At 47.2% G+C, this 14,773-nt stretch overlaps 1 protein-coding gene across 1 annotated transcript in view; it reads right to left on the reverse strand.

Moving 5' to 3' along the window:
- LOC311366943 (uncharacterized protein) overlaps window positions 1-14,773 on the reverse strand; it is a 62,781-nt gene that overhangs the window by 45,850 nt on the left and 2,158 nt on the right. The window contains exon 2 of the mRNA XM_084485724.1: window positions 861-3,558. Within this exon, the coding sequence (XP_084341850.1) occupies window positions 861-3,224 (2,364 nt within the window). The 5' untranslated portion in view covers window positions 3,225-3,558. The remainder of the gene's footprint in view (window positions 1-860; window positions 3,559-14,773) is intronic.

Genomic DNA, 14,773 nt, shown 5'->3' on the forward strand with positions numbered 1-14,773 from the left:
AGTATCGATGATATGCAGATTTTTCTGAGAAATGTCATCAGGCTACGGTTTTAAAAATAGATTATGTATACAAGATCAGGTCACCAGGTGCAAGAAAAGAGCTAATCAAATCTAAACTAGTTAGAAACGTTGGATGCTATGAACTAATACAAATGTCATTAAGTTTCACTCTCTCACCAGTTCAAAGCGACAACATTTTAAAAGAAAGCGTCCATTCAAAACAAGTGAGTCGCGGTTTGCAGAACGGCGGTCTCGTCCGCCGCACAACTACATGCCACATTGCGTTTGCGCTGCTATTCAATATAATTTAACAGACAGACGGATGGGATGGGAACCAAAATCCCTCTTCTCCGTTAGCCGTCTATCGTTAGCATGCTAGCGAAGTAGGTTAGGAGCAGGTTAAAAGAAAACTGGGAGAGAGAGAGAGAGAGAGAAAAAAAATAATTTCGTTAGAGTGTGCGTTCGTTTATTTTACAAGACCGACTAGGGGGGCGGAGTTAGCTCACCCTCCATATATTCACTGCGCACCCACCCGGCAAACGTGGCTATGTGAAACCAACCGAACCGAAAGGGAATAATACAGAATTGAATGGGACTGATGAGCATTCTAATTCGCATCATACGCTTTTCATAGTAGCCTACTGCTAATGGGCAACACCACACATTAAGCACATTTAGGTTTCCGAGATTAATTGTTATTATTGTACATGTAGTTTAGGTTTTAATGGGTAAATAAATAAAATTGTATTAAATGTTATTTTTATTTATCTATTATAAAAAAAAAAACGGATGGATGAGATGATCGATGCATCAGTGGATGGATGCATGATAATGATAATATTTTTTTACTGAAAGCTCACCTGTATTCCTGAGGTGGCAGCGGCGGTGTCGTTGCTCTGGTGACTGGACTGACTGGACTCGGGGGAAACGCAGTCCCTGTCCCCCAGGCTCCCCGTCACCCCGCTGGAGCTCCGTGACGACGACCCCCCCAATACACCGTTCTGCTCCCCCTCCAGGGGCTCCTGTACCCGCGGTAACCCCAGCTGCCTCTCTCCCAAGAAACCCTCACCTCCCTCCCCGTCCTCCTCCTCCTCTTCCTCCTCCTCCTCCTCCTCCTCATCTTCATCGTCGTCCTCCTCCGCCGAGTCCAAGGCGACGGGACCCAGGAGCAGGGCCTCTCTTCTCCTCTGCTCTGCACGCTTCTGCCGCGCTGTGGGGCTCAGGGCCCCCCGGCCTCGCCGGGGTCCACGCCCGGGGACAGGGGCGGCGGCGGCGGTGGTGTTAGCCTCTGGGTTAGGGCACTGGCCGGGCTCGCGTTCCTTCTCCGCCACCGCCACCGCCTCCTCCTCCTGCTGCTTCCCCCAGCGCTGCCTGGACGTCCAGCTGACCGGGGCCTCCTCCACCCCCTGGTGGATGAAGAGCCTGCGGGAGAGCTCCGTGCAGTCCACACTCTCGTTGGGCCCTGGCGGGGGTTCGCCTCCCCGCCCTCGCTCTGCCCCGGCAGACCAGGGGTCTCCGGTGTACTGCGGGGGCTGGCGCCGGTGCAGGGTGGGGCTGTCCAGCGCCCTCACCTCGGCCCGGAGCAAGCGGGGGTCCCTCATCGGGGAGCAGAACTCGGTGGGGGGGTGAGAGGGGCGGAAGAATCGCGCAGGGAGGGCGGGAGAACTGGGGGCCGCCGTCACCGTCTCCTTTGCGACGGAGCTCTGATGCGGCGAGCTCTGACGGCCGCCCCCCTCCCGTTCCCCCCTTCCCCCCCGCTCCTCGGGCTTGGTCCTCTCCTCCACCTCCCGCTGCGTGTCGTGGTTATTGCGGGAGTTGGTCTCCTGCGAGTGGGACTGCGAGAGGGAGCTCTCGGGCTGGTGACAGTCGATGTTGTCGGTTGCTGGTGCGTGTTGCCCGTGTAAGGGGATGTTCATCTTGAGCGTCTGCTGATGCTGCTGGGCCTGTTGTTGTGCGTTGGGGCTCGGGTCGTGGCGTTCGCAAGAGTTTGACCCTCTGGTGGGCTCACCCAGAGCGTTATGCAACGAGCCCTTCCTGGTCTCTGTGAAAAAAGAGGACACTTTGGTGGCCTCCACGGCTAACCTGCGGGCCACCTCGGGGCTGTGGGCTGGTGACGAGGATTTACTGTCGCTTAGCTGGTTCATGCCCTCCACTAATTTATTGCCAAGGTTTAGAATTGCTCCCTGGGGTGAGGAAACTCTCGTACAGGCCTTGTGATGATGTCCCCGGGTAGCCGGACTGCCTGATAGGGCTCTGTGCTCCATCGGCCAATGAATAGGGCTCTCGGGCCCCGCACAAGACCTGGGCCGCGGGTGGGGAGGTGTCCCCAAAGCGGGACGCCTCGACGGAGGGAGCTGCTCCGTCTCTTTGCTCTGGGGAAGGGTACAGTTAGCTTGGCTGCTGTCTTTGACGCAGTCCACGGGAGACCTGCAGTTGTTCTGACGCCGGACAGGGGAGCCCGCCCAGGACTGGCAGCGCGGCTGCGAGAAGTAGCGCGACGTCGATCCCCGCTCGAGCGCATGGGCTAGTTTTATCCTCAGCAAGGGGGAGCCGAACTCTTCCACGGCTCTCTGGGTAGCTGCCCTGCCGATGGGGTCCAGAGCGGGTTGCCTGAAAGCCAGCTTCGGACTAGAGCCGCGGGAGGAATCCGGACTCCCCCACCAAGAGGAGTCGCTCAGTCTTTTACAAAACGGGGAGGGGTTGACTACGTCCTCCCGGGCCCCTCTCTCGCAGCGCGGGCCCCGGGGGCTCTCGACGGTGCGCACATTGGGCTTCTCGACGTAGCTGAACGTGACCACGGAGCGCGTCCCTTCGCCGGCCTTCTCCTCGCCGAACCGCTGGCACGCGGGAGCGGGGTGAGGGGCGGCGGTCCTCGCAGACGAGGGGCACAGGGCGGCGGCGGAGATCCCGTCCCCCGGTAACCACGGCCTCTTGGACGCCGCGGGGGACTGCGAGGTGATCTTGTGCTGGAGTTGGAAGCTCACAGTGTGTCTGGACGGCGACTGGTGGTACGCGTGCTCCCGGGCCAGACGCTGGGCCGCGGGGAGCGTCTGGCAGGTGGTCTGCGCGGCGAGCTGGGACAGGAGCTCTGCGGGGCCCTCCGGCACAGCTGCCACTTGACTGTCCCCCTCCCCGACTGCCTCCCCGAAAGCCTTCACCGCGTCCTGCTCCTTGTCGGGCCTCACTTCCACGTACATGTGAAGGACGTTGCCAGATTGGGACATGATCTCAGCTCAGAGCATAACGAGGACCGAGAGAGTGACAGAGAGGGAGGGAGAGAGAGAGAGAGGGAAAGAGAGAGATTCAGAAAGAAATACAGGTAGAGGGAGACAATGACCACTATGTCTTCTCCTTTTTTCTCTCGTTTAGTTTATTTTTGTTTTCAGTTTGTTTTCTTGTTTATCTGCTGGTGCCCGAGTGGGGTTTATTTTTAGATGACGTCTCTCCTTCCTCCCTCCCCTGGATGATGGTGTGCAGAGCAGAGGCACTGGGCCAGTGGACGGGCCAGGGGGAAGGCAGACCCACAGGACAGCTTCAACAGCCGGCGAGTCTCCATGCCTGTGAGTGACAGAGGAGGAGGAGGAGGATGTGTGAATTGTTAGTTTTGCTCTCTCTATTTTCTTAACTCCTGTGTACCAGAAGTGCACACAGGAATATATATGTTTTATATATGTTTGCCTTACAGGCCACCATAGCTACAAGTTGCTTTTTCTAGCTGTTGAGTTTATAGTGATGGTTTCCTTGTACAATTACCAGTGTATAAACAGACTCTGAAGATCCAAGAGACCTTTTTACATTATAAGAATTGATGTTATCATTATCCATCCGTCACCGTTTCTCTGCAAAAAATATCTGCAAAAAGCACTATATTGGATTGAACAACAGTTAAAGAGTAATAAGTAAATATAAACTAACTATAAACTCAAGTGGCCTCTTACAATGTTTTGCTTTACAAATATTGATTTAAATTCCAATTAATGGTCAATTATTAATTGACCATTAATCATATACCATTAATGAGCATTTATTGTAAATGAATCATTTACCATTAATGATAATTATTAAGGAAATTATTAATTAGTCAAAATTTAACCTTAAAAACCTTAATGGATGATCCTCATATCACTTCTCGGATTAATTTTCACATGAAAGTGTACTTGCAAATGCCATTGAATATTAACTAAGTACAAAACTATTACGTGCAGGCCCTATTAATTCTCCCACTGTGTGGTCGCCTGGGGCATTTCAAATGCTACCTCTGATGAAGCTTGACAGGGCTATTACCCATAAGTCATGCATACCTGCCTGCTAAACAGTAGTGTTGAAATGTCTTCACTGATGCGTTATAAAATCTTTATAAATCTCCACTTTAGTCGAGCCAAAATGTAATATCGGCTTAGTTAACATCTTCAGCTTGGCCATAAATTAGAATCAAGTCATGTAACTCTATGGTGTGCCACTGCATAATACACACTTGTAAAATAGATCAACAATGGCCGTTATCGTTTTCCATTACCATAGCTTATTCGCTCTGTGATATCCTTGACCTACTCAGAACAATCTATGCCAATATGAAGAATAACTTCATAAACAACAATAAAAAAAAGCCATGCTTAACTTCATATATCGTGGTCCTGTTTTTGTTTTTTTTACATCCTTTTTACTGGAAAGCTAATTTCCTTTTGGGATTCACTACATTTGATCTTAAATATGTCCTATTATGGCAGTACGTTTTGCTCAGAATGCCATTACACATTATCTTTCAATACAATGACTTTCTGATATCGCCAGAGGCTTTCTATATTGTCGTTTTTCTCTGAAAACATTCTCGATGAGGCTATTAAAATCAAATAATCCTGCATAATTAGTCCCCCCAGGAATATTACAATTATGCCATTAAACCATTTGGTTATGCCCCAGAGAGAAGTACATGTTTTAGGTGAAAGCAAGCAATAATTCATCCCTGACAGCTTCCTTCCTCTGACTCAAGACCTGAAAATGGCTCTGTTCATATTTAGAAGGGAACGGATTGCGTACAGAGCATTCACCTCGACAAGAATGGCAGGACTCAGATTCAGGAAAAGTGATCATTTGTTTGCTGCTGTGAATTTTGCATCACAAGGAGGAAGTCTGGCACCTTAGCGCATTGGGTTTGTCACTGTTTGCTGGAAACTCACATTGGAGAAAGAGACACTCTTTTGACAGTTATTGTCTGTCAAATGTCTCAGGTTCTATAGAAGAGCTGTAGGACTACCACCACCCTGTCACCCACCACCCAGGGTGCTCAAACATCACCCTGCTGTACCTGCAGGTGTCTTCTGCTCAGTGTGATTTTACACTGGGACCTTTACAATGGGACTCGTCCAAGTAAGGCTATGGAACAATAACAGCATACAGATCAATACCCGAGTCCTACTGCAACAAGTGGGTGCAAGTCTCCCAGAAACAACCTAATGCGAGCGCAAAATAAGGGTAGGAATCAGAAACAAAGGCCAAGTTTGGTAGAGTTCATTTCTTTTTTATGTTTCTTAATTACGGGTGGAATAATCAGTTGGCAACTTCTTCAATGTGATACATTAGGGCGAAGTTCCATTTCCTCCTCCGTCCTATATTTGGTATACATTTACAGTCGGATGCCAATTTGGTCTGAGAAATAAGATCTCTGTGGAACAGGAGGGTCTCTGGCCAGAGTCATTCAGGGTCGAACTGGTTCTGTGGTAGCAGCAGGCGACGTTGTGTGTAACAAATGAAAGCTGACAGAACCAACAGAGGTTTGCGGCACACAGGCTTATTATAGGGTGCCCGAGCCTTTGCAGTGAGGGTCATAACACCTTCCATTTGTTCATTGTAAACAAGAGTATTTGGGGGTGTTCGGGCCTGTTCTTATACAGTCGATAGGCTGTCAGTGTTCTCTGTGTAGTATTACAGAAAGGTTTCTCTGAAATTAATCATACCAGGATAACATGTCAACAGGATAATTCAATCACACCTTTCTCTCACCGTCTCATTTACTGTCTCTACTCTTCAGCCCTGTTAAGAAGGCGATTGCAGATGGTGGTGTCTGAGCAGGCAGTGCAAGTCTTGTGATGGGATCAACCCATTTGCTTTGGATGCCAGGTACAAAAAAATTGTCTCTTTGCTCCTAGTCTCAAAAATCAAGCCGAGACAAGCTGGTTGAACGGGGCATTTCCCTTTCTGTCACTTAAATGTTTCTCACCATCATGCCACCGGAGGACTGGATCTATAAGTCGGTAATTGGCCCACTCGGCGAGCCATGGTAAACTGCTTAAACGTGTCTGTAACGGTTTCAAATCAACACTGTGTAGACTGGCCACTATACAAAAACACTTATTAAAATCCCCTTCTGAACGCTTCATCCACCCACACAAATCTGTTTTCGTCTGTAGAATATCTCAGATTTATGTTGATCTTTTTTCATTTTTTCATTTTTTTTTTCATTTCATTTTGGATTAAAAAAAAATACTTTGATTGCTCAGTAGATCGTGACACTTTCCCCTTGCGCCATCAATTTTTTGGTTCACTCTGCAGACCGCAGCGCTGCTTGTTCGTCATGGAATGAAACTCATTCCCTGAGCGCTGATTTGTCCTAACATTTTTAAACTTTTTTTTTTTGCATTTTGGAGAGATGGGAGGACATGCAGCAAATGACCAATGGCAGGATTCAATCCCGGGTCGCTGCGTTCAGGACTGAGCTTATATGGTATGTGCTCTACCCAGTGAGCCACCGGGGCTCCCCCCTAGCATTTAAAAATATTTGAAGAAAGGCTTTCAACTGGTTCAAGGACAAATCAATCTGCAGAGAGAAGCAGAATGGAAACTTGCGAGATCGGTATGGTCTCCCAACTGGAGGCTTACAGTTATTGTTCCATTGCCGGTCAAGGCTGCTTGAGACACGGTGAAGCCTGTCAAGCCAGCTTAAGACCCAGGGGGAGCCCCCCACAGGTGCTCTGCTATATCTTGTGGAAGCTTTTTGTTGTGTTTTATTTTGCTTCATACGCAAGTGATCCATCACTTTTATCAGCTGCGGCAGAACAGGAAAACAGGGAAGGTGTGAAGGGCGTGTGAGAGAGGGGTGAGAGAAAGCTCGCTGAAAGGGAAGTGGTGGAAAGCAAAATAATAATGTTAAGCAGAAGAGACTCAAAGAGAATCGTCTCAAGGAACAGCAAGCAGACAGCACAGTGTGGTAAGAGTTAATACATAATGAAGAGAGAAGAAGGGGGCACCCTCAGCCAGATGATGGGAATGCTGATTTACCGAGTAGATATAAGGACGCGTGGCCTTACAGAATGTAAACAAACGATTCCACTTCCCAAGCAGCTACTTGGCTTGACAGTATCTGCTCTTAATGACATTCATAGCTCTTTTGCAGTTCAGACGTCACATCATTACCAAACAGAGCAGAACTTCACACATTCATACAAACTCAGAAGTCAATTATCAACAGGCAACCGACACCATCTCTCCACAACGCTTTCTCTTGCACTCCAGGTGCAGCAGTCCAACCCCTCGGATGCCCAGTATTTCATTGTTGGCCGTTCGCTTTCTCTTACTCAGAATCTGCCAAGTTTGCACCATCTGGCGGGGATATAGTCTCCAGCAAAAGAAGCATACGCATACATGCACACATGCACACACACACACACACACACACACACACACACACACACACACTCATACATGCACACGCACACACAAACAAATACATTTCAACAACACACTCTCTGCACTGCGTGCCAGGAGTAACAATGAAAACAGATCCTTACCACTCACCACCTGCCCCTGTCCTCCTGATTTACAGGACAGCAGCATTCGAAAACGCCTCAATTAGCTGGACTCACAGCTTGTTTACATTTCATCATGTAACTCTGTGTGTCTGTGTATTTTATGTTTTTATTGATATAGGCTGATGAGAAGACACCTATATATACTATGGCTGTCCGCAAAAAAAAAGAGTCTAGAGTCCTTTTATGTGGCATTTGGAAAATCTTTAGGGAAGATATAATCAGTGCGTGATGGCTATCCTCTCCATTCCAGAGGTGAATTGGACCTTCAGTATCCAGTACATGTATTTTATAACAAGAGATGTCTGTACAGGATACGATATCAGATCATTAAATGTGCCATCTTCTGGTGATTTTGCACAACCTCTTTCAAGTGGTCGGACAGCAATGAGAAGAAACTGTTTGTGTGAACGCCTTCGTGGTCATTACCTCAGTGCTGCTGGGATTTTCCCAGCATACCCTGGGAAGTCCTACCGGTGACCCTCCCTCTTAAATTCTACGACCACAACCCCCCCCCCCCCGCCTCCCTTTCCCCTCCTTGCTTAAAACATTGATGAGTCATCCTGTTTGTTGACCTCACACAGGTCACCTTTATGCTTTCAGAATGAATGTTACATGCACAGAGAGATGCTAGCAGGTGACTCTTAACAACCCTGCTACCCTACAGAAACCCTCCTCCAGGCCCCAGGGCCCAGGAGGGAAATCACACAGGTAATTAAACCCTGTGTGTGCGGCTTTAGTATGCCATCCCTGGATGGGGCGAGTGGCTAATATTAGCTGTTGGCACCGCTTCCGCTGACTCCTTACTCTAGCAGCTACGATTTCAACCCCCGCCCCCCCCCACCCCTCCGCTGCCACCATCCTACCAGAAGAACTTAGAGCAACCTCGCTAAAGACATACTATAGTCCTCGGGAGACCAGACACTGTGACACTTTTATTAAGTTAATGGGTTGAGGAAATCTTGCCACCCCGGCTAACGACGGACTATACCCAGGGATACTCTCACCATATTGATCCGTGGAACCAGCACGATCGATTTCCGCGTACAACATTATTGGCGGATAGTTTCACCCCCCCGTTTCCTCCACATCCTCGGGAGATGAGATTCCCCCGCTTCCTGAGTGTACCCAAAATACACCAGCCTCCCAACTCGATAAACCTCCACCACGTGCCCGCGTGTGCTGCCGAGTCATGAATAAGAGAGCGGGGTAATGAAGATGGGAGAGAAGGTAAATCAGAACCGTGAGTGACGGCGCCGTCCTGGGCTTCCAGCGCGTCTACATAACACGCCACGTGACCCAAGGGCCCTCGCTGCTGCCGCCGCTGGCTCCCAGTGACGCTGCTTTCAAACGGGCTGCTTTCAGACACAAGACGAGTAGGTCTGAAAAAGGCTACAAACGTCCAATTAAATGCTTGTGTTTTAAACAGACCTGAGAGATGCTACACACACCGTTATGGTATAGCTATCTTTGTGTAGCGTTGTTTGCAGTGAATCTATATGAGTGCTTTGAGTGGTTGTGCTGTGCTAGGAGTACGGTGTCAGTGGTCACCGGTATTGATTCGGACTCTCCGGCCTCATTGATAGAAGCGTCTGGTTTCTCTGTTGCCAGGCCTGGGGCCGGGGCGTGAGGGGCGGAGAGACTTGAGAGCGTTTCACATGTTTGTTCTAATGCGCTTCTTTGTCATGCGTCGCACCTGTAGGCCCACCACTGAGGTGACGAATACGTGCAAAAGAACATTTGAGTTGCACTATGCAGGCTGGGTGAAAAGGTTGAGACACGCAGATACACGTATGACATGTGAGGATGCCAACTACGGTTGTTTTCATATTTTTTGAGAACAGATATATCTGGAGTTTCTGGTTAGAAGGTCAAAGTTAGCTTATTTGTTATTATTATTTCAAAGCAGGCAAACCTAACATTTATGTCCATTATATTATTCTACTGAGTGACTAACTGGGAGGGAGACAGATTATTCATTGCCTGTGATATTATTCAACGTTTGAACATGTTTAACAGCTAATATGTTAAGACATGCATTCTGGGATTCCTTGTGAAATACTCTCCAATCATAAGCATTGTTGTCATCGCCGTTGAGCCAGCAAGATTACCCAGAAACAACTGGAGTCAAAGGGAGAGAAGAAAAGATGTAGCCGCCTACGAATTAAACAATAATCTCGATTCGCAAGAGTGGGCATTTCTTTTTGTTATTCATATTGGAGGTGATAGGGGCCCGCAGTATTTTTTGCCCCCTGGGCTCGTCATGATCAAGTTACGCTGTTTCTGTAATCAAACTATTTGCTCCCATTTGTGTACCCTTTAAACAAAACCCTTACCCGGCCAGGGAAACCCTTACACACTTCTCAGCCTCCAACACCTCCACCACCAGCGTAAGACAAACATTGCTAGAGCTAGCTAGCCTTGTACTTCAAGCTGCATTTATTTACATTGCTCTTTATCGCCAGTGAAAAAGCTCACAACAATTCGGGGAGCAGTTGACCTTGAGAGTAGTGAAGTACTACTGTGTACTACACTAGAAATGTAGTTGTAGGTCAGAGTTGACAGCCATAACATACAGGGAGATACCCTGTTGAAGGACCTAAACTTTACAATCACTGGTATGGCATTTTTACCTCTTTAGAACCACAATGTACGTCGGAAGTACAATGTTAAGTAATATACCATATTTTTACAGATCTGTGGGGGTGTGAACTAAACACAATCTAGTTGCAATTGGAACCCAATTGGCAAGGGACATGGCTGCAAACAAGGATGACATTGCATGCATCGACTTGCCCGTAAACACAAAACAGATTTCATGCGATTGTGCCAGAATGCCCCATGTAACGCCAACACCCTCAGAAAAGCACTCTCTCATGTGCATTTACACCCTCAAATAAAAAAATGCAGTAAGTCTTCTCCCTTCTCTATGACTCATCCGACATGACACACACACATACACTGACACACACAAACACACACATATATGTATCCTGTGTCAAATCTGTTTGCTACCTCCATCATCCTTAATGTTCCAGTCTACCTTTTCCTTAACTTTTAAGCAACCGGTGCAAACAACAGACGTCACAACAGAAGATACAGTGTGTGTGTGTGTGTGTGTGTGTGTGTGTCTGTGTGTGTGTGTGTGTGTTTGCTTACGCATGCACACACACACACACACACACACACACACACACACACACACACACACACACACAAGCACACACACACACACACAAACACAAACACACAGACATCTCTCTCACAAACACACCATTTAAACTACACATCCTTATTTATATCCTACCTCCTGTCTCATCTCTCTGTGTCTCACACTGCCTCGCCTGGCCGCTCCGTCTGCCTCACACACTCCCCCCAAGTGGGCAGTCTCACCCTCCTGCGTGACTTTTAGCGTCGTGTCCTACAGGTCTCCTTGTCTCCTCGTCTATAGCTCATTCCTTCCTTCCCCCCCCCCCTCACCTCCCCTGCTGAGCCAGAGCAGAGCTGCTTGTCTTACTACTACAGCCAACAGTCCCCTGTGTGTGTGGAGGAAACGCTGGAGCAGCAGTCATCCACCCCCACCACCCGGCCTTTCCCACACCCAACACACACACACACACACACACACACACACACACACACACACACACACACACAACACCCCCTCCCCTGCTCCTGACGCTTCTCTCTCTCGCTATCTTACGATCTCTCTCTTATTCTCAATTCAATTAAATTTGTTTTATTGGCATGAGTGATGAAACACATTTGCCAAATCGGACGAAACCAAACAAACAATACATGTCTCTCTCTCAAACTCTCTCTCTCTCTCTCCTAATTGTATTTTCCCTTCTCACATCACACACACACACACACACACACACACACACTCGAGTACTTAGTAGTTTGTGGTTGTAATCTGTGGTGGAACAAAAGGAAGTCCATGTACAGAGGACAGGAGGCTGGTTAATGATCTGTTGCCATAGCGAGGAGTTCTACGAAAAGCTCCTTGAGGGACATAGATTATGCATTGAGCTGGCAGCTTCCAATTGCAGGTTAAAAGACCAACGAACTAGACGATGGACGACGCGCACTCCACTCTGGAGTACTATCGTGCATGACAGTGTGTTCTCGGCTTGACTGTTTAATTGCAGTTTTATGCTAAATGTAGACGTGTAACAGGAGTTTTACCATTAATGTTGACTCGCGTCGACTTAAAAGCAGAATGCTAAATTGAAGGTGATTCAATGTGATGGGCTATCAGGATAAAGTTTCACTCAAACATTTAAGAAGGATATTAATAAAACAGGGCAAAAGCCTTCCAGAAAATGAATGTCCTTTTTAGACTTAATTCCTTTTTCCTTAAAAAAAAAAAGATTGTGACCAAAAGGTCAAAGGTCAAAGTTAACTTAAAAAAGTATAATATTGAGAATGAACCATGGCTGAAGATCTGATTCGGCCTCTCAATTCCTGTTTATGAATACTGGCCTCTTCCACTCTCACCTTGTTGCAATAACACACAGATCATCAAAATCAATAGGTCATAATGTAGCACCACCTCACAAACCCCAATCACAAGTGGCTGGACACACACATGGACACACTTCACAAACACACATGTGGGCCTGTTATGAGTAGGTTCAAATGCAGCCAGGTACACAGACAAGAGGACAAGACAAGATTCAAAAGTGTGGGCCAAAAAAGCAACAAACCCATATAATTACCAGATTTGATGACCTTACACTAGAAATGCATGCATTGATGTCTCCTCCAACTGCTAAGTCCTTGTTTACATCCCATATTTGTCCGGAGAGTGTCTGTCTGTTTGCCCACATGCCTGTCTAACAGTGTTCCTGGCGTTGCATTGTTAGGCTCGCTGGCCATCTGACACCACATTCAGTCGGGAGAAATACAACACACTGCCAATGATTCAGAAACACTGACATACTATGGCAACTACAGTCTTAAATCGTCTCCCTTCTCCTATCTGACCCGAGTGGCCTTGAGTGACTTCAAAACAATCCCAGCAGCGACCCCGTGGATGCGGAGAGTCTCGGAGAGATGTAAACCTTCCTCGAAATGGCAGTTAAATCTCAGTCTCTAGCAAACAAACACACAAACCAAGCAAGCTATGGATTCATTTATTTTTCCAATTAATTATATAGGACACAGTAATTCCTTGTATCATGACTTCTACTTTTCTTAGTTTTGTATTGTTGATTTTTTCATGATATGGCTGCCAGTATAGGTGTCCCACTGTGTGCTATATCTTTAATATCCTTGCTCTGAGCATAAGAGGTGCATTCAAGGAAATCCCAGAACCATAGTCGAGGAACCTATGTAACCTCACATGGTTTGTGTTTGGGACTCTGGCTCATCACACGTTTGGCCTTTTTAAATTAATGCTTGTGACTGCTGGTGACTGGGAGTAAGTGATTGCTGTGTGGCAGCTTTATCCTGTGACCTCCAGCTATCCCTCGTGAAGCCGCCGGTCCATTTATCTAAATAGGAGCCGTACTCCCTGTCTGGCGCGTCTTCCGAGCTGCAGTGTGTCACCGTACAAACTCCTCAGCACTTTTAATATCGGGAGTGAGGATACATCAGCTTATCCTCATAAGGTGAAAGGAGAGGCGAATTCTGTCTGTGCACCAGACCCATACAGCGTAAGAAAATAAACCCCAGCTTATATTGACTCAAAACTTTTTGCTTGAGTTTGTTGTCGTTTTAATGTTCTTCCCCCCCCCATCTAAAAACAACTTGCGTCATGCCAAAACCTGAACAATGCCTGGATCATGACCGAAGGATAAGGCACTTTGAGTGAGACAAGCATGTGATCGCTGTACCAAAGACAGTATAAGAGTTTAGCGACGCTTTAAGAGCATTAGCAACGTTTAGGTGCTAAAGGGAAACGATCAAAGACACCGCATTTTCGCATGGGTGCACCACCATGTAGCCCAGTCAGCGTGATGCAGATGAGTTTTAAAGAGCATTTAGGCATTCCATGACTGACTGAAAATAACCCCTGCTTCACGGTTTTGAACAGATAACATTAGGGACAACCTAATTAAATAGTTATGTTAATTGATTCCACCTCCAACCCATTGCCATCGTTGCAACCGAGTGCCCTAGCAAGACAATGTCCCTTATTCAGGAATATTATCAATAAAACGAAATGTTTGGCATGTAGCGTTTTGTTTTGCACAAACCTGCTGAGTACTAAGTATTATTATTGAAACTCTATATATATACTGTACAGTATAGCAAAAACACTATAATATGCGCTCTCTTTTTGGAGTGGTGCACTGGAATGAATGCCACTTATATTTTTAAAAGAAAGTGCTTTTTCCTAGAATAAACATCTTGGCATGGCTGTTTTATCCCAGTAATAGAAACAAATCCCCCTGGGGTGGGTAGCCATAGCAAGACCGCACACACATAAAAACCCATGATGTTAGTGATGTGTTGCGAACCGTTAGGCGCCACATGTTAGTCCTGCCTAACCCCGATTGATGCTTAGACACAAGATGTAATGAGGGATCTTTTATATCACAACCTTAAAAAGGATTACTCCTTTGCGCAGCTCATTTACTCAATTAAACCTCATTCTTTGGCATCGGCCGGGGGCCGAACATGTAAAATGGTGGGTTGAGACAAGCAGGTAACAGTCTCTAAATCAATGATATGCATTAAGTGGTGCTTGACAGATAGCCGTTGCATGCCAAGAGGACTGGCTGAATCTGTCAACAACCCCTTCTCTTCCTCTGCGCGGCGTCCTGAAAGACTTATTCGAAATGTACATTTCATGCAAACAACAGCTCCACCACACAGTTGTTTTTCATTTGCCACAAAGGATCCAGCACGCTGCAAAAGTTCTCCGTCTGCAATGTTGCCTATCGGGGGGAGAATGGGCCCGCTAGACTGGGTCGACTTCAACCAAGTGCACGCGTTTCCAGAAGACGATGCAGCAGGATTGT

The sequence above is a fragment of the Micromesistius poutassou genome (assembly GCF_964030765.1).
Source record: "Micromesistius poutassou genome assembly, chromosome: 21".
In the NCBI taxonomy this organism is placed as follows: Eukaryota; Metazoa; Chordata; class Actinopteri; order Gadiformes; family Gadidae; genus Micromesistius; species Micromesistius poutassou.